Raw genomic sequence first — 27,952 nt, forward strand, 5'->3', positions numbered from 1 at the left:
ATTCTTCATCTAAATCTCCTATGGCTGTTTTGCTCCCAGTACTTGCAAGTAGGTCTACTTGTATTATGGTTATCAACACAGTCACTCACATGACTGCATCATTGTTTCCATTAATCTGTGCTTTTATTCCGTTCAGTACTTTCTTTTACTTTTATTCACACTATTCAATTCATTGCTAATGTTCCTATTAATTTCAACAATATTTTCATTTTCGGTATCATTATGTGAACCACTGGAATATTCTCAGGACCTACGCATCTTAAAAAGTTACCTGAAACACAGTGCTATTGACACCTACGAACTTATGAAGACAACTGGTCAATCATTTATGTAGCTAAGAGACAATCTGGCAATATGGAATTTGCATGGACTTAACAGCTGTCACTAAAGAATAACAGAATCTGATTGGCTGCAATGACATACTAATAGGCACAGCACAACAGAGGAATGGTATTTTCAAAAATAAAATCAGTAATGAAAATAATGAAATACATGCTGAATGTTAACACTTAGAGAATGAGGATAATACCAAATGCAATTCTCGAATTGATGTGACTGTTACATTTGAAGATGTCTGTAGAATGATTAGAAAGATTTTAATTCATGCAGCCCCTGAATCTGATCATATTTTATCAAGAATCATTAAAGATCTTCATGTTGCCCCAGTTTAAAATATATATTCATTTCATTTAGTTTAATTCGAGGATCCGTGAATTTTTTTTTTTCGAGTCGAAAGGAATCTGCGATCAAAAAAGTTTGGGAACCCACTGCCCTACACAATTAGTCCGTCTCTTTAAGTAGCTGAATGAACACACTGCTGAACGTCATGACAATAAATTAAATTGGAGCCCTTCCCTCTCTCTTTCTGGATTTGGTGATAGTGAGATGTTATTCGGCGAGATAAGGTTGAGGTTTCACCATAGATCACCTGACATTCGCCTTACTATTGGGTAAAACCCTGGGAAAAACCCAACGAGGTAATCAGCCCATGTGGTAATCGAACAGACGCCTGAGCACAGTTCCGAATCAGCAGGTAAATGAGCTACAGCCTGAGCCGCACAATTAAAATTGTTCAAGATGATGAATTCATTATGTCACAAATGTGCTTGAAAAGAAAGAAATGGGGAGATGATATTCCAGTTACGGCAAAACAGTTTTGCCATAACACTGCATTATTGCTCACCTCAATGCTACAGATTTTTAAGAAGAAAATTATGTTTACCAACAATTAGATCTGTCCAAAATTGCCTTCATGAATTTGGTATAGATCCCAGTATAAATCCTACCATGTTACAGATAATAATTAAAAATTCATTTCTATTCTAATAACTTTGTAACTTGTTACTGGTTTAAAATGTTGTGAACAAAGTGACTCCAAATTATACTGTTGCTTTGTATTTTCTTATTGACATCAAATGCACACCTCTCCACTTTCTCTTACATAACCCAGCATGCCGCAAGGAGCATATCAACATTTCAAGCCTCTAGATAGCAGCACAGTCACTTTTCACTGCCGCTTGCAATGCTAAGCAGGCAAGCTTTCCAGTATTATTGTTAGAGATTATTTGTTCTCACTGACAAAAGACAATTTAGGAAAATTTCTGGTGATGTACTGTGAAAGTAATTATGAAAAAGAATGAGCGTGGAACTGAATTTCAGTAACTTAAAAAGTGTAATAATTATTTAATTTTTTTTCGATATATTAAATTTGTGCAGCTGTGTTTTTACAATTGTCTGCCTCCATTTTTTAAATATACTTTTTTGTGCCATGTTTTGTGTATTTTAGTGTATAATTTCAGTGAAATAGGTTTGAAGCCTTGATCATATGTGCCTAAAATATCTGGTTTTACTGCAACTTTAGTGCCTAAAAATCCGATGTCTGATAATAATAGTAGTTTAGCTGCATAGATATCTTGAGACAAAACAATAAACCAATTCAGACTGGCTGGATCAAGATGCATTACGACAGGTATTGAGGGGGATGTTTGCTGATAGAAGAACCATAGGCTGTGTTTATTACTCGAGAGAGAAAGAGAGAGGGAAGGGCTCCAATTTAATTTATTGTCATGATGTTTAGCCTTGTGTTCATTCAGCTGCTTAAAGAGACAGGACTAATTGTGTAGAGCAGTGATTCCGAAACTTTTTTGATCGTGGGTTCCTTTCGATTCGAAAAAAAATTCACAGATCCTCGAATTAAATTAAATGAAATTAATTCATTCATTACATCAGTATACTGTAGAATGTAGATATAAATTTAATATGTCTCCATATTTATATTCTGTACGTATTTAACATCAACAGTATGTCTACAACTAGTCTACATTTATCATACATAGCCATGAGTTCATAAACATGCAGTAGTATTTATAAACTGCGTGTATTTTTTCCAGTAATTACATGCATAATTATAAGATAAAATTACTTTCAAATTCCTAATGTGTAGAATGATGTTGTTTTCTCGTCTCACAAATTTCTTTGAAGTAGGGGGAGATAGAAGAAAGTTGAATTCTCATATCTCATGTGGCTTCCAGGCAATGACAGAATTTTGATTTTGTTGCTGCATATAGTGAAAATCCTACTTCGCACAGATATATTGTTGGAAATGGGAGGAATTTCGCTACTGCACATACGTAAATCCAAGAGCTAAATATGATTCATCATATTTTCGTTTTTTGGTTGATTCACCTGTTTTTAAATTAGCAGCACTGGAGTGTGATACATGGCAAAGTGATCGACTGGTTTCTGAATTTGTACAACTGTCATTTTTATTGTCTTTTATTAGCCACCGATACATTGAGCAACACTGTACAATATGAAATTAAAATTATTCGTAATATTGAATTAATATTATGTTCGAAATCAAAGACACATAGTTATTGACACACATTTTAACACGAACACCTCACATAAGCCTGCTCGTACTGAATGAATAAAAACTGACTTCACAATAAAAGTAGCAGAAGCAGAACTCGTGCACAACAATGAACGAAATTAGTTTCTTTTTAAAAATATGTGTTAGAATGTATTCCTGACTAAATAACATTGTCAATCAAATTTATTTTATAATAGTTACGACATTAGGCCTAAGTCTCTGGGCACATTTACAAAAACTTATTCTTACACTGTTGGTCTCAAGAGAAAAAACTGCATTCACACACACCGAACAGGTAACAACTAACTAATAACTTGCTACCCTCGCCAATCAGACAAAACTTTCAATAGAATTGACTACCTTAACTGAAAAAAGAAAGTCGTGTTTTTTACAGTGGTTTGAAGGCCAGCTCACCCAAGTGTGAGATCTGGTCATCTACCCTTGCCGATATACTAACTTTATCAGGTACAGTCCCATACAGTATTGCATCGAGAAAAACGGTAGTATTATATGTTATTTATTTCAAAATATATATTGCCAACCACGGATCCCCTGATAAGTGTTGGCAGATTTCCAGGAGTCCGCGGAGCACACTTTGGGAACCACTGTTGTAGAACACCATAAAATAATTTCATTATTATTTCCAACAGAATTAAATCACATGTAATATAGTAGGATGTAAAAGTGTCACATGTAATATAATATGCTAGGTTATTGTAAGAAGATCGAGCACAGAAATCAGACAGTGAAGTATGTAGTCATATGTCGAAAATGCAGAGATGAACAGCAGTAGTGATATTCTTGTGTGATTCGAACAGATCAGTGGAAGAAAATATGTCGTTCAAAGGTCCTGTCTGGTTAAAAATACCTATTTATTTTATGAATTATTAAGAAAGTTGATACTGAGAGAAGAACAACGAAAAAAAAAAAAAACTGCACTTTTCTACAATGTCTGGAACATCAGTAGTGATATTCTTGTGTGATTCGAACAGATCAGTGGAAGAAAATATGTCGTTCAAAGGTCCTGTCTGGTTAAAAATACCTATTTATTTTATGAATTATTAAGAAAGTTGATACTGAGAGAAGAACAACGAAAAAAAAAAAACTGCACTTTTCTACAATGTCTGGAACACTATTCATTTGTCATTGTAATATGGCATGTTACAGGCAATGACATAACATCAGCCTGGACTCAAGCTGCACGTGTAAACAAAGAAACACTAAGCAGTATTAAATATCTATGCTTGTCATAGCCTTCATTTTAATCAGTATTTGTAAGACAATGGTTAGAATTAAACTGTACCAGTTCGAATCCCAGAGGAAACCTAGTGTAGAAGTGCTGCCAGAAGCCTGTTCACTTGAGAACAGAGTGGTGTAATTGCTTGAATGTAAGCTAATGTCGTCAAGAGCAGAATGTTCTTGTTGCTGCAAAAGTATTAGCATGAATAGTGAATGTATAACTTTTTACTGTTCTTTCGAAAGTGTGTTCTAAATATAGAATACCGGTACACTAAATATAGCTAAGCAGAAGTTGTTAGATAAGAGATGAGTAATCATTGATTTATATGCTAGTTCTTCCAGGTTTCCTTTAATAGTACCCTTCTGCAACAGAACAAAATCTAAAATATTGTCCATCGTTATATCCATTCCTCTATATGTTACATATTTGTCACCAAAACCTGAGCTGTCATATTGACCATCACCAGCTATCCAAACTTTGCTTTACTTTCCCATAATTTACACTATTCACCCCTTTTTTATCCCCACTCTCTCCTAATTTCAAGATCAATATATGTTTTTACTAATATATAATACATACTATCGTGTCCCAAAATTGCTAAATTTATTGTTTCAGATAAATGTTTGAAAATTAAAAATCTGTACCATTTACATGATCGATGTAGCTAAACTCACACATTGTACACATTAAACAATGTATATTTAAGTTTTCCTATTAACACCACACATTTCTGTGACCTGTGTACTCAGTTTCAACATGTAAACATGGTCTCTTGATTGAAAGCTTCACAGTCGTAACCAGTTTACCAGATTTCATACAAAAAACAAAAAGGGACATGAGACATTCCCACATTACAAAGAACATTTAATTTTTCATTTCTTTATTTTGACAAACATCACTTTCCATTTTTGCTTCGGTTCTACAACTGTCATTGTCCGATAGTGTAAATGATATATCCTAGATTGTCACTGTTTCATTATAGTTCTTACTTTCAATTTGAACATTTCTATATATCACACTGTGCACTGATTTCTGACAAATTGGTATAAAGTTGTGTTTCTTTGTTGTTTGATTCTTTTCCTTGATATTCGTCTGACTGAATGTCTTTTACGAAATTTTCGTAACTAGTTCAAACACTGAAAACTGTTACTTGCTTTTGATTCCAGTATTGCTTCATGCACTACTTTTCTCTTAGATAAGCACTGTCATCTTTCTTCCTTTTTAATGACGAATCTAATAATTGTTTCTGTTCCCTTAAATGCACATGAGGAATAGATTTTTTTTTTAATTCTGCGTTTTTTAGTTTGAAGTAAACTGGCTTGTAAGAGGCAGTATTATTCATAGTCATCTTCAGCAAAATTAACAGAGCATAACTGTAAGGTGAATTTCAGGTAATCTATGGCGAATCCTCGGCCTCTTCTCGCCAAATACCATGTCACTATCATCAATCCCATTGACGCTAATAAATAACCTGGTAATTGGTACAATGTCATTAAATAACAAAGTAAAAAAAGAAACAGAGCATACGTGACCATATTTGCTTGGAATGAAGGCTTTGTGCTTAATCCTATTCAGCCATTCATTATACTGTTTCAGAAAAATTTTTCTCTGTTCGGAGATTTATGAAAACTTATAATATTACTCTTCTAATAATGTTCAGAGTAGTACAACCAAAAACACTACAAATCCTTGTAATTGTTGCAACAATGGATACAAACACAGCATGCTAGAGAGCAGTACTGCAATGATGCAACCTAACTGCATGTGTGGAGGCTTAGCTGACATTGTCATTGTGAAATGAAACTTCACAAGAGAATTGCTAGGGAATGAAATTACCTACAAAATTTGGATTTTCTTTGCAGTTTTTGTAATAGAATAATCTCTTCAATTAGAAAAAAATGACATTTAACTGGACAGAGCCTTTTTTTTTTTTTTTTTTTTTTGGGAGACAAATTGAGACAAAAAATCTCAATAGTAATGTGGATAAACATAAGGGTCAGATGAATCATTAAACTACATTTTCATTTATTTTGGAAATTAAGGACAAAATGAAACATATCCTTATATATATATTCCTTTTGGTTGCAGTGTATTACAATGTCTATTTTTCTAATTTTCATAATATACTTTCTTACGGACTACTTTTATGGGGTAATAGTACTCATATTAATAAGGTTCTTATGTTACAAAAAAAGCTATTAGAATTATAACAAATTCATCAATGACGGCACACTGCAGACTGTTAGTGAATGAAAAAAATAATGACTGTAACATCACTGTATAGCCTATTTATCAAGCCCTAAATTTTGTCAAAGATAATTCTCAAATGTTGACACATGGAAATGATGTTCACCTATATACAACATCAGAAACTGTGACCTTTTTGATATACCTTAGTGTAGGCTAACCAAAACAATGAATAATTATTTTATTATGTCTTTAAAAATTGCAAATAAATTTCCGACACATGTTTTAAATGTGAAAAGGGAGTCTTTTAACAGACTTGTCTCTGGTTGGTTGATCAACAAACCCTTTTATGATATTAATGAATTTTTTAATGTTAATGTTGTTGAGTGTTTCTTATACAATTTTATTATTTTTTATGTCTCTGTTTATTTTATATGCATTATTTGACTTTGTCAATTGCACAAATTTATGTTCACTGACTGTATGATACTCAATATACTCAGTGTTGAATGACAGTATTGACCTCCAGTCAGTAAAATATATCACTCAAACAGAAAAAAGCATAACCAAAGTTATGAATGTTTAAGTACAATAAATTTAGAAACATCTATACTGGAAAATAGATTTTTCTTTAATAAGAATATTGCTTCAGTTTTACAGGTATTATCTTTCTTAAATCCACAAATTATTTTAATGCACATATGAAACCAATATCGTAGAGTTAAATAACAATAATTCAGTACCTGAGAACTAGTCTGTTTTTGTTTATAGGCACACATATCAGTGACATCGATTTGCAAGTGTAATATTGTATGCAGTAATTTCTTTTATTTACTATTCTTATTGAATATCAGTATTTAAATATTTGTGAGTCCTTTGGTGTATTGAGGACTTGAATTATTCATATTAATTGTGCTGCATAGGTAGTTAAATGATTGCGATTTCATCCTTAACTAAGTTGTAAGGGGACTGAGTAGAGATTTTGTAGCATGTGCCCTATATAATGTGGGTTACTTTGCCTGCACCAGCTTGAAGGCAGAGTGGCTGTACTCCCAAGGACGTGGTCGTCAGTTTCGAGTAGGGGAGCACCAAGCTCTGGCTCAATATCTTGCGTCTGTCTGCCCCATTTCTGGAGACAGCTTGCAGTCAGAAGATGATCGTAAGCTACGGCTCATACTCAGTAAGGCACAGCAACACCAGCAGCAGTTACGAGAGCAGCTCACCACTGATGGTTTGTATTTCATTATGTAACTCATATGTTTGATGTAATCAGATGAGAATATCCATGTCGTATCACGTGATGTTTGGTGGACAGAGGGGTCCTGGGTCAAAATTCTCGCAAATAATTTGATTTACATGGCTATTTCATTGTGTCCTGCTTTAAAGGTTGTTAAATAAAGAATTACTAGCTCTTTATTATTGAGGTTGGGTAGAATACTCATCAGGTCTTTTGAGATTTTTAGCCTGGAAAGCAGCTCTATAGAATGGTCTCTGGATAAACTTCGGGGCTTATATGGCATTGTCTTGGTGTTGGTGGCTGACGTTTTGACCACTGTGCTGTCGAAACATCAGCCACCAACACCAAGACAACGTATAAGCCCCGAAGTTTATCCAGAGACCATGTACACCAGCTGCGGAAGCCTACACGAACACTTAGCTCTATAGAATGTTTTTCTCAGAGTACTTACATTGCCCTTTTGCCAACCTCATTACAACATTGCTTTCTTATTATCTTATTAAATAAAAGTAATTCAGTCCTCTACATGTACAGGCTAATAACTGGCCCACACTCAGCTATCTTAAATTTTTTTTTGTACCAAGACCTTTTTTTTTTATGTAGCTTGGTTATAATTAGCTTGTTTTGGAATGCTATTATTTGTTCCATTCGCTCTTAGCATGTGTTTTTTTCTAGTTTTTTTATTTTATGAAATTTCTTAGATATTGCAGGCATGGTCAGTGCTCTTATTATTTAATTATGGCTTTTATCTTGCACTGATGTCAGAAATCTCATTTGTAATGTTGGTATTTGCTTTTGTTATGTTAGTGTTGAAAACTAAATCTCGCTACCTTAAATAAGTTACTGGAATTACTGTAGTTTTATAGAATTCTATTTCAAGCTCTTCTGTCACTTCATTTCACAACAATTGTTTAATAATTTCATACATAGCTGAAAGTCGTGAATATTTTTTAGCATGTTTCATAAATGTTTCATAAATGATAGAAGCAAAATTTGATATACTAGCTGTATTGATTATTTTCTGTGGCTGTTGTTTTTGTGATTAGATTTTTCCTTGATATGTCATTACAGTTTTATTTGATGTCTGAAAATTATATGCCTAAAAATAACATCTAACATAAATACTGATCTTCAAGATCATTACCTTCAGTTTGTTGTAATATAAACTGATCATCAAGAAATATTATGTTAGTGAAGGGCATACTTCATCTACTCAGTAACAAAGTTCCTCTTACTATTTATATTTTGTAAGGAGTGTAGTGTTTGTATTTATGTGTAAATGTGTTGGTTATCTTATTTTTTTCTTTTATTGGTCATAGCTTTGATATCTATTCTGATAAGTATTTCTTCATTGTTTATTAAGGCAATTAAGATGGGAAGCTAGGCTCTGCCTGTTACAAGCCAGAACAAATTAGGGCGTGATAGAGGAGTAACACACCTTAAAAACAGGGATTATCTATCCCGGATGATAGTCTCCTGTAAGGGTCCCTGCCAGGGTACAGTGAAGTTTGTGCCTTTGCAGATAGACGTTGAATCATCAAAAGCTAGGGGAAGAAATCCTTTAATGCACATCACCCAGTCCTCCAGGGTGGGTGTTGGACAAAGAGTTCGCTACCTTTACTGTAAAAGAAAACATTGCAACCTTTCTCCAGAATAATGAAGCCAGATGGAAATTTAAACAACGACATTGGCTATGAATATGGACAATGAAAATTGGAACATTGAATGTCCAGAGTTAGAAAGAAAAAAAGGATGAAATAGTGAAGGAAATTGGTGGTATAAACTTTCATCTAGTTATCTTGATGGAAAAGAAAGGTTCTGGGTAAGAGATTCGGAATGGAGATGTACATATATGGAGTGGAGTAGACAAAGTGGCTAGGGCAAGGGCTGGTTTTGAATGGTGATAAAGAAGAAAATAGAGGAATTACATCAAAACCTGGGAGGAGATAATTGAAAGAAGGATGAAAGTTATGATTAACTTGTTTGGGGTTGATATGATGTCCATAGACACCCATGCTCAGAGGATGCACCAGTACAGAGTAAAGATGAATATTTTTAGCAGTTGAGCAAACTATTGGAAACATATAAAGATAACCAATAGTTCTTTGTCCTTGAAGATCTGAACAGGTGGGTCGTTGGAAGATTTGAGGACTCTCTAGGAAGATTATTTGATGAAAAAGAAAACAATAATGGTAGGAGGTTGATTGATGTATGTGAAATGCAGGAATATCAACTGATGGTTTCACACTACCAGCATAAGGATATCTATAAATTTATAGAGATGCAACATACAAGAGGCCTGAAATCTATTATTGACCATCTTATAAAGAAAAGGAGGAGGCATTGTATTGTGAAGGATGTCCAGGTACTGGGAAGTGTATAATGTAGCATGAACCATTATTTTCTTTGTGCCCAAGTAATAATACTGATATGATTTAGAAGAAAGTTCGAAACGGGAACAAGAAAAACACTTTATATTTGTAGAGCTGGAAAAGGCATATGACTCAGTCACCATCTTTAGATACCTATTAATTTGAGAGACCTCATATATGAATATATGTATACCTATTTTTAGACTTTGAGAGTTAATGAAAAGTATAAATATAAGAAAACTGCTCATGAAGAGAATGTACAAGAACTGTAGAGCATATATCAGATGCAAGGAAGTTATATCTCCTAAGTTCAGTACGTCTAAAGGGTTGAGCCAAGGTTGTTGCATTCACTACTTTTTACAGGCGACCAAGCAATTATCACACAAGATAGGGCTGACATGAAATTCATGATGAGAAGATTGATTGTGATACATCAGGGGACAGAAATATAAATTTCAAGAAGACAGAATATCTGTCATTGGTGGAGAGGGTAAGAATCTGAATTTCTTGGAAGGCACAGTCAAGGCAATAGATCATTTCAAATATCTAGGATCCCGGGGGTGTATATCGAGGGGGTCTTGTTGCCTCCCCCCCCAAAAAAAATTTAACTTCTATTGAAATATAAAATTATGAGTAATGTGACTACTTCCTTAAACTTAAATTTTTCTAAAAATGAACTCTGTAATAAGAAAGATAGATGCAGTCAATAATATAATAATTTGAAGTTTCCTCACTTTTCAACAGTGCTTTCATTTTACGAAGAAACTAGATTACAGCGGAACCTTGGTGTACACTTTCCTTTGTGTTGTGCTTGCATCGGCTGGAAGCATGTTTCATTACTCTCGGCAGATCAAGACATTTAGCAACTACAGAATAAAATAAGTTCACGAATTTAGATTGTAATTAAGAATACATGTATTCAGGTGTATACTCACCATTTATTTCAGATACCGTTTCGGTAATAGACTGTATTGCACGTGTTATTTAGACCTTCAGTTTTTCTATAATACAGAGATTATTTCGGTAAATTTTGCCCTTTAGGTTTCCCCAAAGATAATAATCACAGTAAGTAGGTCGGCTGATCTAGGGGGTCATAAACCTGTACAGTCATCAAAAACTGGACGTAAAGTGTCTATAGAATTATGAGCAGTATGCACTGTGACACCATCCTTTTGAAAATATCCATAATCCTTCTCTTCCTATGTCAGTTCATTAAGAAATGGACGCAACATTATTCTCACATACACATCTGAATTCACCGGATATTCGAAAAATATAGGCCCAATTATCTGTTGTGTGTTTACCGCACACCATATCCCTATTTTAATGGGATGCAATGGCACTTCCTTTATAATATATGGGTTCTCAGTGCACCACATTCACACATTTTGAGAATTTACATGTCATCAGACATAAACATTAGCTGTGGATCCAAATTTCCATGTAAACACTGTCACGAAACCAATTAAAAAACCTTATTCTGGCAGCGAAATCTGTCTGGTGAAGTTCCTGAACAAACCTTTGTTTATGTGGTTGAAATTTCAGTAGACTGGTTGCTTTGTGGGCTGACACCATGGATGTGTTCATTTCCTGTGCTAGACGATTAAGTGATTTTCTGGGACTTCTAATCATGCCCGAATATCCCCAAGTTTATCTTCAATTAAAACATGTTTTTTCCGCTTCCTCTGTATATCACAAACTGAACCTGTTGTACACCACTTTTTCATCAAATTCGAAACGCAAGATTTTGTAGGCTTGCTAGAGTCAGGATATTTACGAGTAAATCTCTGAATGCATCTTCTATAGTTCTTTTTTCATGTAACATTCCACCAAATAAAATTTGCTGTTCAACTGTATACTTCATTTCCCAATCGATTACTTAATACACATGCAACAATCACACACACACACACACACACACACACACACACACACACACACACACACACACACACACACACACACACACACACACACACACACACACACACACACACACACACACACACACACACACACACACACACACACACACACACACACACACACACACACACACACACACACACACACACACACACACACACACACACACACACACACACACACACACACACACACACACACACACACACACACACACACACACACACACACACACACACACACACACACACACACACACACACACACACACACACACACACACACACACACACACACACACACACACACACACACACACACACACACACACACACACACACACACACACACACACACACACACACACACACACACACACACACACACACACACACACACACACACACACACACACACACACACACACACACACACACACACACACACACACACACACACACACACACACACACACACACACACACACACACACACACACACACACACACACACACACACACACACACACACACACACACACACACACACACACACACACACACACACACACACACACACACACACACACACACACACACACACACACACACACACACACACACACACACACACACACACACACACACACACACACACACACACACACACACACACACACACACACACACACACACACACACACACACACACACACACACACACACACACACACACACACACACACACACACACACACACACACACACACACACACACACACACACACACACACACACACACACACACACACACACACACACACACACACACACACACACACACACACACACACACACACACACACACACACACACACACACACACACACACACACACACACACACACACACACACACACACACACACACACACACACACACACACACACACACACACACACACACACACACACACACACACACACACACACACACACACACACACACACACACACACACACACACACACACACACACACACACACACACACACACACACACACACACACACACACACACACACACACACACACACACACACACACACACACACACACACACACACACACACACACACACACACACACACACACACACACACACACACACACACACACACACACACACACACACACACACACACACACACACACACACACACACACACACACACACACACACACACACACACACACACACACACACACACACACACACACACACACACACACACACACACACACACACACACACACACACACACACACACACACACACACACACACACACACACACACACACACACACACACACACACACACACACACACACACACACACACACACACACACACACACACACACACACACACACACACACACACACACACACACACACACACACACACACACACACACACACACACACACACACACACACACACACACACACACACACACACACACACACACACACACACACACACACACACACACACACACACACACACACACACACACACACACACACACACACACACACACACACACACACACACACACACACACACACACACACACACACACACACACACACACACACACACACACACACACACACACACACACACACACACACACACACACACACACACACACACACACACACACACACACACACACACACACACACACACACACACACACACACACACACACACACACACACACACACACACACACACACACACACACACACACACACACACACACACACACACACACACACACACACACACACACACACACACACACACACACACACACACACACACACACACACACACACACACACACACACACACACACACACACACACACACACACACACACACACACACACACACACACACACACACACACACACACACACACACACACACACACACACACACACACACACACACACACACACACACACACACACACACACACCGGTACAATTCTCAAATGCAACTAACTGCTGAGGTGTTTTGTAGAACTGGCTTCCCATTCTGCGGTCAGAAGAGCAGGAAGTCAGTTGGCGGCAGAATGATGCGAAGTTTCCTCGTAAAATGAGAGCACTGTAGTAGCACCTAACGCAGCGACCACTGGTACAAAATTACTCGTAAAATGATCAAGGTTAGTGCGCCTGACTGCGAAACCAGGTGGCCCAGGTTCAAATCCTGGTCAGTGCAGGTTACCTGGTTGAGGTTTTTTCTGGGGTTTTCCCTCAACCTAATACGAGCAAATGCTGGGCAACTTTCGGTGCTGGATCCCAGATTCATTTCACCAGCATTATCACATTCATTTCATTCAGATGCTAAATAACCTGAGATGTTGATACAGTGTCGTAAAATAACCCAATAAAAAAACATGACCAACTTGTTGCAACATGTCAGTTGCTTAAGCAAAGGGAAGTAAGTGATCATCAAGTTGGCCATGCTCAGAATCTCGGCCATCTTTATAATAATTTCTGAATAGGTAACAGTAATCTAAAAACTTCTATTCAGTTTGTTTCATATGTGTTTCAAGTTATCAAAATAAAATACGATACAATAGTCTCAGTTTTTTTTTATAGAAGAATCATAAGCAAATTAGAAAGAACATCAATTAATAGTGTTTTGAGTGGCTGCATGAGCATTCTCTAGCGAAGTTGAAGTCATGTTATCAGCAATTGAAAAGTTGTAGCTTTATTGATGGAGAGAAATCTCGCCTCCTGTCGCTTAACTATCCCTCCATTTAATCCACTCTAACCTTATCACAATTCTCGCCTCTGGTCTTTTGGTCCAGAGAAAATACTCGTCTTTATTTTCGCCAATCTTTATTGTACTTTTTGTCCAGGGAAAATACTCATCCTTATGTATTGTGGACTGTATGAAAGGAAATATTTGAAGAGTCCACTGCAAGAATGATGGATGTTATTTGGAATACATTTTGCAGGGGAAGCAATTGAAAGTTTGAAATGCTTAGCACTCAAAGCTTAACTGTGATTTTCCGATCATTACTGGACAATGGCTATCAGTGATAATGCCATATAACTCTCTATGTACATTCTATATGTCTTAAGCCAGACGTCTCCAAAAGCATACTCGCGAGTAAGCCCCTGAACGGAACCGAAGCCAGTACGTAATGAGCGCGCTCCGCCTCACCCATCCCCACCTGTACTGTACTCAATGTTTATGTGCAAACAAAGAGCAGTGGTGGACTGCCATTATCATTGTCTTGGTCGGAGTGTTCGACCGTTTCACAGTGTCTTCTAATCATGGACGTAGTACAGATGTGGGCATCAGTAGTACATTTCGCACGGAGTCGAACGTAGCCACGTGACTTCCCTCCCTCCATACCCCTAGCTGTTTACCAGTCCGACCGGACTGAGGTAACAGAAGTCAGCGGTGGATTTTGCTAAAATAATGTCGCTCTCTAAGGAAGCTCCTGAAGTAAAAAAGTCGAAAAATATTACTTCCACAAAGAATGGGAAAATGAATTCTTTTGTTGCGAAGAAGGGGAAAGTGTTAGGTGCTTATTATGCTACAAAATTTTACTAGCAGTCAAGAAGAGCAACGTTCAGCGACATTATGAAAGCTGTCATAACGAACACAGACAAATTAAAGGCAAGTGTTTGATTTCAATATTTATAGTATATTAATTTTAAGCATTCATATGATTTTATGGAGTTTACTCTTCTTCTGCTTCTTCATTCTTCTTCCATGAGGTTTGGTAATCGTTTTTTATTCTGTAATAATATTGTATTTTTTCAGGTTGTGATCGTACAAAACAGTTAGTAGAGTTGAAAGAGAAATATCAGGCTAGAGACAAATCCAACACAAAAAAAAGCTTAGGTAGTGAAATTTTATCGAAAAGAATTGTTCAGGCGAGTTATCGGATAGCTTGAGAGATCGCGAAAGCTAAAAAATATTACACAGAAGGGGAATTTATAAAGAAATTACTGAATGAGGCTGTTGGATTAATATGTCCAGAACAAAAAAATATGTTTGAAAAACTGAAACTTTCCCGTCGAACAATAGGTAGAAGAGTTGTGAATATTTCAAATGATATTCAAAAACAATTGGAAGTTAAAGTGGGACAGTTTATGGCGTACTCCATTGCCATAGATGAGAGCACGGACATAACAGATACGGCACAATTAGTATTATTCATCCGAGGAGTGGATGAGAAGCTTGTTATTAATGAATATCTATTGGACTTAATCCCTTTGATGGATACTACCACAGGTGACGATATTTTCAAAGGGTTCTGTTCATCCGTAGAAAAACGAAATCTAGACTGGTCGAAATTAATATCTGTCACAACTGACGGAGCACCATGCATGGCTGGTGAGAAAAAAGGTTTTGTCGGCAGGTTAAAATCTTATTTGACTGCACGGGGAAGATCTGATACTATTTACAGTTTTCACTGTATAATACATCAACAGGTTTTAAGCTCGAAAATTGCTAACGTCGAAAGTGTTATGAACGTTGTAGTGAAAACAATTAATAAAATAAAATCGAAATCACTGAAACATAGCCAATTCAGGCAATTGTTGAAAGAGATGGGTGATGGATATGAAGACATGGCATACTACACACAAGTGAGATGGCTCAGTCGTGGGAAAATGTTGAAGAGGTTTTTTGATCTGCGGAACACCATAAGTGATTTCTTTAACAAGCAGGTACAGTTTGCATTTCAGTAATTAAACTTAAAATAATGCAACTACTGTAACTTAAAAAAAAAAAATAAATAATAATAATAATAATAAACAGTAATAATAGTGTCGGCCTGAATGACGGAGTCGGTAGAGTGATGGCCTTCTGTGCCCGCGGTTGCGGGTTCGATCCCGGCCAAGGTCGATGGCATTAAGTGTGCTTAAATGCGACAGGCTCATGTCAATAGATTTAGTGGCATATAAAAGAACTTATGCGGGAAAAATTCCGGCACACCGGCGACGCTGATATAACCTTGGCAGTTGTGGCGTCGTTTTAATAGAACATAATTATTTATTTTTTTAAATAATAGTAGTAGTAGGAGTAGAAATAGGAGTAGGAGTGGTGGTGGTGGTGGTGGTGGTGGTGTGTAGTAAGTAGTAGTAGTATGTAATAGTAACGTAATAACATCATCGGTTTACAAGCAAAACACATTAAGTAAAAAATATTACTTCTGAGAAAAAGACATTTTTATTCCGACAAAACTGAATCCTCAAAATATTATTAATTTGAGTAAGTTATTTCTTTTTAATTGTATTTTATTTTCCAATTCTAAGTTTATACATAAGCAGTATATACAGTACAAATGCCTTTTGCTCAGAAGTAATATTCCTCACTTAATGTGTTTTGCTTGTAAACCGACTATATAATCATTATGCGTTTCCTTTTCAGGGTGAAACGATAAATGAATTGACAGACGAGAGGTGGATCATTGATTTGGCTTTTCTGTGCAACATAACCAGCACTCTTAACGATTTCAACATTTCTCTTCAAGGAAAAGATAAAAATATCGTACATATGTACGATGAATTAAAGCTGTTTGTGTCACAACTGCGTCTATTTCTGATGCAGTTAAATCAGAGAGAATTTTATCATATCCCTTCTTTAAAATTGCTTAATCTATTACCCGATGTTAACATTAGCCACCTGTATCAAATATTGGAAAATGTAATAAGTGAATTCACAGACAAAAGATTCAGTGATTTTAAGAAATTAGAGAATGAATTTCTATTATTTGCTAATCCATCCTCCATTAATGATCAATGTGTAAGATTAGACCTTCAGTTAGAAGTTCTTCGACTGAAAAATGACACATTTACCAAGTGCAAATGCACAAATATGACTGGTTTAGATATATATAAACAACTTTGCCAAGTAAAATATCCACATCTTCGGAGTTTTGTTATGAAAATTGCTTTTATGTTTGGCTCAACCTATATTTGCGAACAGTTTTTTTCTCAGTTGGCCATTGTAAAATCCAAACCAAGATCACGTATTTCAGACGAAAATTTATTCCATCAGCTCATAATTGCAATGTCTGACATAACTCCAAATTTTGAAAAACTTGCCGATTTATGTGACGTAGAAGACTAAATGAATCCCTTCTTTTAAGGGGATGAGTCAATTGACGTAAATTGACAAAAACAACAAAGAACTACAGTAAGAGGTTTAAAAAATAGCGTAATTGTTTTTTCTGTTTCTTAGTGATGTGATTGATAGTTTCTAAGAATCTGTTTTTCATAGGTTCCTTAATTTTATTTTCAAATGATGCAAATTAGAAATACAGTTATGTTTCAGCTTTTTGTAAAATAGTTTGTATTTGTTTTGGAAAATATTACAAGTGAAGTGAGAATGGTTGTTACATCCCTGAATTTTTTCATTGCTACACCCCTGAGAGAGGTATTTCGTTATCAAATATGACGTAAAAAAGGTCAGCAGTAGTGAACTTGCGTTTCCTGTGGGAGAGATTACATCAAGAGTTCAGGTGACCTTCAAACATCGAGTGAGCAACAATGCCAGATATCCTACATAATTATGATGATAGTGAACTAACTCATAACTATGGTGCAACAATAAATTATGACTCAAAGACACATCCAGTGTGGAACTATTATGCAAACATGTCACTTGAACGCAATTTGTGTACTATAATATATTTCATTATTAATATTTATATTTAATACGTTCCGTTATGCGTAACATATCCATTCTCATTACTGTAATAACTGAAAACAATATATTTCTTAACATTTAAATCTAATTGCAATGTTTAAACCTTGTCTGTAAACAAAAACAAATGTGGGTTACCATTGTAATCCAGGTGAGTACTGGTGTTACGAAATTTAACGCGAGTAATGAAGGGTTAATTACTTAACGTTCCGTGTTTCAATACTTCACGCGATCCACCACTGAGTATTACGTTAACAGGTGATGCGTGTTGTAGCAATCAGAGTAGTACGGCGCATCACTTTAAATGCCCACGTCTGACGTAGTACATTCAAGGATGAATAGGAAGAGAAATATTTTTGTGTTAGTGGAGAGAATGTGAAATGCTTAATTTGTTCGAAAAATTTTAAGGGTGTGTTAAAATTCAACATGCGACGACAATACTTGACTCTTCACAAAGAATATCATACAAATACAGGCATGTTGAACATGTGAAAATAATTTATTTTGGGGCTATCTGTATAATTGTTGGTTATACATAATAATCAATATATTACAATACGTTTACACTCAGTTCCGCATGACAAACATATAGTTTTTCATTTAATTTTAGGTGAAGTGCGTAGGCCTACAAATATTTTGATAAATGTAAAATAAGAAAATACAAACACAAATCACACACGTGTCCTCAGTCTTAAACAATAAAAGCTTCTTGCTAGCTATGTTCTAGCTTGGAATATTGGAAAATCAATGAAGCCCTTTACAGAAACATTATTTGTAAAATCGTGCACACAAGACGTTACTAAAATACTGTGTCCAGAACAAAGTCAAAGTTTAAGAAAATTAAATTGTTTCCAATTACAGTTCAGAGAAGGAATTTCAAGATTGTAAATGTAATTGAATCTGAAGTCGAAATCACAATTAACCAGTTTGTAGTTTCCTCACTTGCATTGGACGAAAGCACAGATAGAAATGACAAACCTCACCTATCCATTTTCTTCCGAGGAGTTAGTGAACATTTTACTGTGTCTGAATGTCTTCTAGATGTAATTACAAAATACAGCTGGAGAAGATCTTTTCCAGGCACTGAAAGGCACCATAGAACAGAAGAGGTTGAATTTGCAATGGCTTGTGTCAATAGCAACAGATGGGGCTCCAGCTTCATATATGTCAAAATAATATACAAACATATGATATTTCTTATTATTTTGATGTTATTATTTGTAAACATAAGCAGACCATTGCCGCAATCCCCCACAGATTGCTCCTATCTGTTGAGGTACGAGTCTCTTCCCCTTCTCTAGCCTTACAGCACACTGTGTTCGGCGGGCAGCATCGAGAGCACGAAGGAGACCTCTGTCTTGCATTGACAGTCTTGGTTCATTTTCAACAAGAAAGTGACTTCCATCATTCTTGCAGTGGACTCTTCATTTATGGTGAATATTACCAGCATTGTAGTGCTCTCTTTTCATTCGAAATGCTAGTAGATGACTGTTTTCTCGTGTCGCAACATTCATGGTTGTATGGTGTAAGAAAACGAAGAATAACGAATATATATAATATGAGGCGCATCCAGAAAGTAAGTTTCCCGATTTTTACCCCTGAAAGTAAACGTAATTAGCCGTGTCAATTGCACATGCGTAACAGATCTATGACGTATCAATCATATGCCAGCTGGATAGGTCCCGCCTGGTGCCAGTAGCATGGCAGCAGTGGTCCGAAATGGAAGCTCTTACTCCTTCTCCCGCTGCCTGCGAGGTTTGGTTGGTGATAAAGTTCTTTAATGCACAAAGCATTGCACCAATTGAAATTCATCGGCAACTCTGTCAGGTCTATGGGCCGAACATCATGAGTAAGCAGATGGTGCGTCGCTGGTGTAGGCAGTTTTCCGAAGGTCGTCAAAGTGTCTATGATGAAGAGCGCAGTGGGCGACCATCCCTCATCAATGATGATCGTGTTGAGCTGGTGCGGCAGTGCATCATGGAGAACCATCGCTTCACGATTACCGAGCTGAGCAGCCATTTTCCGCAGATATCGCGATCCTTGTTGCATGAGATTGTCACTAAGCACCTGCTGTTCAAAAAAGTGTGTGCCATGTGGGTGCCGAAAAACCTGACACCCGAACACAAAATGCAACGTTTAGGAGCAGCACTGACATTTCTGCAATGGTATCACGATGACGGCGACGAGTTCCTCGACAGGATCGTCACAGGCGATGAGACTTGGATTTCGCACTTCACCCCGGAAACCAAGTAGCAGTCAATGCATTGGTGGCATAGTGGATCTCCGGTCAGGACGAAATTCAAACAGACTCTGTCGGTACGGAAGGTGATGTGCACAGTGTTCTGGGACAGGAAGGGCATTCTGCTCATTGACTTCCTTCCAAGAGGTGAAACAGTGAATGCTGACCGTTACACTGCGAAAATTGCGACGTGCCATTCAAAACAAGAGGCGTGGAATGCTTACTGCAGGTGTTGTGCTCCTCCATGACAATGCTCGTCCACATACGGCTCGGCGCACAACAGCTGTTTTGACGGAATTTGGCTGGGAGTTGTTTGATCATCCACCCTGCAGTCCTGATCTTGCTCCCAGCGATTTTCACGTTTTCTTGCACCTCAAGAAATTCTTGTCCTCCGGTGAGCGTTTTGGTAATGACGAAGAGCTGAAGATGTCTGTCACATGCTAGTTCCATTCACAGGCGGCAGAGTTCTACGACAGAGGGATACAAAAGTTGATCCCACGATACGACAAGTGTCTCAATTCTGATGGTGGCTATGTTGAAAAATAGCTGAAACATTATATATAAAAGTTCATTTTCTCAATTAGAAGAAGTTCTCAGTGTTAAAATGAAATCTGTTCAAGCAGATGTTTTTAGTTTCTTATTCAAAAAGCTTAAATTCAAAGAAGCTTCCAATTCTAATTCATAATCAAATACATCCATTAAATAGGTAAGGAAAGATGAAGAGTTAGGTAGTAGTAATGACTATGACTGTATGTCAGCTAATTTATAAAGAATTATTAAGAAAAAATGAATCAGAATTTGAGTTCTCATCTACAACATTAAAGTCCAATGATTGTCAGCAGCCTCTAGATACACTGAAAATTTTGAAAAATACTGGTTACTATGCTGGCAACAATGTCATTATCTCTTCTTTAAGCAGTAAAGAAAGAGTAAAGGTAGGTGCTTACTTACTGGAAAAAATTTGTTGCGTTCGGATTTTTATTATAGTATCACTCGTCCGCATTTCCAAATTAATAATCAAAATTAATAATCAATTGCAATTTACCGCTAGAGTGCATTATTTAATTGTAATGTTCTGAGTTGAACCTGGAAATAAAATGAATAGCTTTGTACCTTAATTAAATTATGGACATACCTGGTTAATTTAGTATTTTCACAATCCCATCCCATACATTCTTTCTCCATATTACATTGCTATAATTCTAATTTAATAAATTACAAAGCTCTTCATACTGTTGGACTTAATAAAATAAGCTTCTCGTCATCTATTTCATTATACCTTCAATATTACCACGTTTGGAGGCCTTGCAATCGATATATTTGCCATGACATTCTTTATTTTGATCTTGGACTGTATGAAAATCCGTTTAGAATTCTCTGGCCAGAATTCTGAATGGAATCCAGTCATGCGGACAGAGGCGATACAGCTCCATTTGAAATAATGCAAAGAATAAAAATCCGAACGCGGTGAATGAATTTTTTCTGGTAAGTCAGCACCTAGCGTAAGTGTGTTTAATGAAGTTTGGGTGCCACCTTTAAACATTTAACCCTCAAAAGACTCATTCTAGGTCTTTTCAAAGATAATGGCTTAATAATTTGTCATGGTTGGCTTCTTCTGAGCTTAAAAATGGCTACTTCTGTAAATATTGTGTGCTTTTTTTTCTTAAACATTCAGTTGGAAAAGGAGGTCACCAGAAATTTGGCTCATTGGTGAGAAAGCCAAGCATGAATCTGAAAGATACAAGAGAAATTTTCATATGTCATGAGAAATGCTCTTTCCACAAAGACAGCCAAAATTTGATTTCTTTTGCGAACAAAAAGGTAGAAAGTGTGTTATTGCAAGTAGATAAAAAGAAAAGGGAAAGTGACTGTAAAGAAAATAGGAAAAGATTAGCCCAAATTGTTCAGACAATAAGGCTTTGTGGACACCAAAACATTAGTTTCCGAGGAAAGGAAGGTAGTAGTAGAATAGATCATGAGGAGCTTTCAAGCAATGATGGAAATTTCTGTGTATTGTTGCAGTACCGAGCTAACAGTGGGGACAAATTTCTAAAAAGTCAATTGCAAAACAATGGTGGGAAATCAATGTACACTAGCCCATTTATTAAGACTGAATTATTTTGGAGAAATAATTCAAATAAAAATCGTATGTACAGTGAAAACTGAAGGTTTAGTACTGTTTTAGCTGATGAGACTACTGATGTTAGCCAGATCAAACTGTTTTCATTGTGCATTAGATACATTGATGAAGACATTAAGAAACTAAGAAAAGTTTTTCTTATTTTTATCCTTGTCAGAGACCTGTCTTGGGAAGCTATCACTTCAGTATTACTGGATAACTTGTTAGGTTTGGTTTCAATATCTAAATGACTTGAGGAGGGAAGGATATGACGTAGCACTTGCAGTGTGAGGACAGTTACGTGGTGTACAGGCTAGATTAAAGAAAAGTTTCCTAAAGCTGATTATAATGATTTTTTTTACTTGGTTATTTGATGGCACTATTAACTACTAGGTTATTTAGCATGATGAAATTTGTGATAGCAAGATGGTATTTGCAAAGATGAAGCCGAGGATTCGCTATAGATTACCTGACATTCGCCCTGTAGTTGGGGAAAACCTCGGGGAAAAAACCACGAGGTAGTCAGTCCAAACGGGATTCGAACCCACACCCAAGCACATCTCCAGATCAGCAGGCAAATGCACTACTGTCTGAGCTATGCTGGTGGCCTATAACCACTGTGCTTCAGACTGTTTGAATCTTTGATTAACTGGTGCCACAGAAGTACTACGGTTAGAAACTGTGTGAGAGTTAAGAAAGATACATTCATTAGCAAAAAAGAAGTACCATGCTGAAAGAACAAATTGGAATACATCAGCCTCATTAAAAAAATACCAAATTAGAAGTTTATGTGAGACACGTTGAATTCAAGGACATGATGCAGTTCTGATGTTCAGAGAATCTTTAGGAAGCATTGTGATTTCCTGCAATGCTATTGAAGAGGCTAAAACAAGCGATGGTTCTTTTTGTCAGTTTTCTTTCATTGTCACTGTATTCATTCTGAGCCTGATGCTTGCAGAAACCTACAATTTATCAGAAATCTTACCGAAGAAAAGATTAATCTCTTCTTGAAGCTGTGACTCCAGTAGAAGACATCATTGGCATAGTTCAGTCAGTGAGGAATGAAAGAGCATTTCAAATTCACTTATGAAAATGAAAAATTATTTGCTGAAGAAGAGCTCAAGGTGGAGGAAGAAGTTCCTCGTACTGCTAAACTTCAAAAGAACAGGTGCAATATTCCTCTTTCTACATTCAGAATAATACTTACAAAGAGCAGTTTTTATTCCGTACCTGGATGATTTCATTGCAGCTCTACAAGAACTATTCCACTCACACTAAGAAACAATTGTTTCTCTTCAGAATGTTCTACAATGACTGTCAGAACCTGTTCCTATTCCACATTAGATCCAGCAGTAATGATTTATGAATCTGACCTAGGTTATCCTGGAGTGATAGAAAGTGAATTCGTTTATGGCAAACAAAATGGTGACATAAAGAAAAACTTCCTGAAACTACAATTATGATAGCTGTGGTGTCTTGGTCCAGTGTACGAAGAGCTTTTGCCTAACATTTACAAGCTTCTGAGCATACCAGCAATTCTGCCAATTGAGGAACATAATAACTTCTGATTAAATTTTGGACTGGCTTTGCTGAACTTACATAGAGACATTCATGTGAATGTTGAAGTGATTGACGAGTTTTTGAAAAGATAAAGATAACTTGACTTTATGTAAAAATTATTTTTTTGGTCCTACAGAATTATCTGTGTTGGATTTGTTTTGTGAGATTTTTGAGGATTAATATTAGGTAGAATTGTCTTTAGTATTTTGTTTGAAATACAATTTCTTTATCAAATGATGATGATGATGATAATAATAATAATAATAATAATAATAATAATAATAATAATGGTTTATTTAATTTAACCTGGCAGAGTTAAGGCCATATGGCCTTCTCTAACACTTACTTACAAATGGCTTTTAAGGAACCTGCAGATTCATTGCCGCCCTCACATAAGCCCGCCATCGATCCCTATCCTGTGCAAGATCAATCCAGTCTCTATCATCATATCCCACCTCCCTCAAATCCATTTTTATATTATCCTCCCAACTAACACTTTATATGCATTTCTGGATTCGCCCAGACATGCTAAATGCCCTGCCCATCTCAAACGTCTGGATTTAATGTTCCTAATTATGTCAGGTGAAGAATACAGTGCATGCAGTTCTGTATTGTGTAACTTTCTCCATTCTCCTGTAACTTCATCCTTCTTAGCTCCAAATATTTTCCTAAGAACCTTATTCTCAAACACCCTTAATCTCTGTTCCTCTCTTAAAGAGAGAGTCCAAGTTTCACAACCATAAAGAACAACCGGTAAAATAACTGTTTTATTAATTCTAACTTTCAGATTTTTTGACAGAAGACTAGATGACAAAAGCTTCTCAACCGAATAATAACAGGCACTTCCCATATTTATTCTGCGTTTAATTTCCTCCCGAGTGTCATTTATATTTGTTACTGTTGCTCCAAGATATTTGAATTTTTCCACCTCTTCGAAGAATAAACCTCCAACACTTAACACTTAACCAGGAGTAAAACTGCAATACAAAAAACACTACAAATTTACAAAATACAGCACAAAAAAACTGAAGTAGATAATCATAATAGAATACAAACAAGAAATCAGTAGAAATGAGACATACTATATAATAAATAGAAAAGAAGGAAAAGGCATAATAAAGTGTGAAGATTAAACAAAAATAAATGAGATATACAAATTTTAAAAATATGAAGTAATAATAATAATAATAATAATAATAATAATAATAATAATAATAATAATAATAATATAGTAAAGTACAAAGCATACACTGAACACAATATTTATTAGGTACACACAGCAAGGAAAATTATGATTGTAAGTAGCCAAGTTATCATATGATAGACATCGGGCAATATGATGAAAAAAAAAAAAAACATAAAATAAAGTAAATATCACTAGAATATAAAAAATGTAGTGAATGCGTGGAAATATGCAATACAACACTTGTCATAACAGTAAGTTAGTTTGGCAACTCGTCATAAGACAATTTTCTAACTTGGATTTGAAAGGTTTCAAGGTTAGGCAGCCCTTGACTTCAGGCAGCACAGAGTTCCAGTGACGAGAAGTAGCAACAGTGAAGGATGAGGAATACGGAGATGATGTGTGGAGTAGAATTTCTAGAATGTTGTAATATTGTGATCGAGTATTAATATTATGATACCAAGAGAGAGTATGGAAACGGGTGAATAAATAAGATGGAGATGAAGTGTGCATAATTCGATATAAGAGAGAAAGCGAGTGCAGATTTCTTCTCTCATGTAACCTAAGCCATGATAACTTCTCGAAAGAAGGTGAGATATGATCATAGTATCTAACATTACAAATGAAGCAGACACACACATTATGAACACACTGTAGTTTTCGGGAGGAAGCAATCCTGAGATCACTGAACAAATAATCGTTTATTTTAATTTAGATGGATAATGATACAATCTTTTTAGTGAATGGAGGAGCATAGGGAATGTCTTCTTACATTTATATTTAATATGTGTTTCTCAATTGAGATTAAATTCGAAATCTATCTATCTTCGTAGTGTATCCAGCTATTTGGTGACAACACATGTTCCACTATGTTTCACTATGAATTTCCTTTCTTACAAATGATGTGTAAGAAGCACGATGCTGGTTGTATATTTGTATATTTCAGCAGCCACATTCCAAATTCGAAATGAACTTCGAGGGTTTTTTTTTTTTTTTTTTTTTTTACTGTCGGGATAATTGTTATTTTATTCAATTTCACATTCATTGTCGTTGACATCAGGAATTAATTTATGGATTGCGACCAGAATAGCCTGTGTTTTACTGTATGTGCATTTAGATTAAGTCCAAATTGTTGAAACCAGGAAGAGATCTTCATTATGACTATTAATAGGAATCATTTGCGATTTACCATAAAATGTTCATATTGTGATATCAAAATGATACAATAGAATGAACATCAAACATTGACATGAAGGAATCATCTACTAGCAAGATATTCCTTTTATTGTTAATGTATCTTAATATTAAATTTAGCAATTGATTACTTTATATTATTCACAAATTCAGTTCAAAATGTCTTAAAACTCATTCAAATAGTTTGGATAATGGCTTAAGTCAGCTTACCATTGTACTTTATAATGACGTAAGGATCTTCGTTGCCACAGTTGCCCTTCCCCCAACCCCGAAAAAAATTCTTTATGTGCCCCTGCTAGAATCCATCCTTCACCAGTCGGGAATATATGAGAAAGAAGTCGAAATACATGTAATACAAGCCTGCATCTCTATTACTCAATTGAGTGCCATGGGCGGAGAAATCAGACGAGAAACCGAAAAGATGATAATTGTAGAGAGTATATTGACATGTAGGGGTGAAGCTTGCCCGTTAATGGCAAGACAGAAGAAATGTATTAAAGCTGTGGAAATGGATAGGCTTCATTGAAGTCATTTGCCTTCAAAAGGTATGAAACGACTCCATAATGGAGAAACTTAACATCCAAGAAAATGCGACTGATGTCTGGAATGTGGAAAGCTTTGATGGTTTGGGTATGTACAATGAATGTCAGAGATGCAACTGCGCAAAAAAATATTAAATTGGTCCCTTCCAGGAAGAAAGAAAAAAATAAGGATGCCTCGATTTACGTGGAGAGAAAGAGTTATTTTATTGAGGGTTTGCAGACCAAAGGACTTGAAGATGGCTCCTGAGATGATAGATGGAAAGGGGGAATTCAAGGCAACTGCTGAAAGTGAAATGCCTCTAAAATTAAGACTGAATTCGTTAAATGAAGTAACTCTACTGAAGAAACTGACTTCATTGATATCTTGAAACTCGAGACTAAGGTCTGTAGGAAGACCACTGATGTGAGAGTTTTAATGAGATCAACTCGTGCACTGAGCTGATTACATCTCATCCTTAGAGCGAATATTAGGGCAAATTAGATTTCTCTGACTTATCTCACCAAAATACCATTTTACTATCCATCGACACT

At 36.3% G+C, this 27,952-nt stretch overlaps 1 protein-coding gene across 6 annotated transcripts in view; it reads left to right on the forward strand.

Annotated features, from left to right (window-relative positions):
* The window catches only part of Cep97 (centrosomal protein 97kDa), a 170,753-nt gene that overhangs the window by 76,181 nt on the left and 66,620 nt on the right, over window positions 1-27,952 (forward strand). For 4 of the 6 annotated variants that reach the window (XM_069820845.1, XM_069820846.1, XM_069820850.1 and 1 more), the window contains exon 7: window positions 7,328-7,530. In XM_069820845.1, coding sequence (XP_069676946.1) covers window positions 7,328-7,530 — 203 coding nt within the window. Of the gene's footprint in view, window positions 1-7,264; window positions 7,531-27,952 lie in introns of all 6 variants that reach the window. The other 2 variants (XM_069820847.1, XM_069820848.1) reach the window with 1 other exon arrangement.

The sequence above is a fragment of the Periplaneta americana genome, chromosome 3 (genome assembly GCF_040183065.1).
Source record: "Periplaneta americana isolate PAMFEO1 chromosome 3, P.americana_PAMFEO1_priV1, whole genome shotgun sequence".
NCBI classification, from domain to species: domain Eukaryota; kingdom Metazoa; phylum Arthropoda; class Insecta; order Blattodea; family Blattidae; genus Periplaneta; species Periplaneta americana.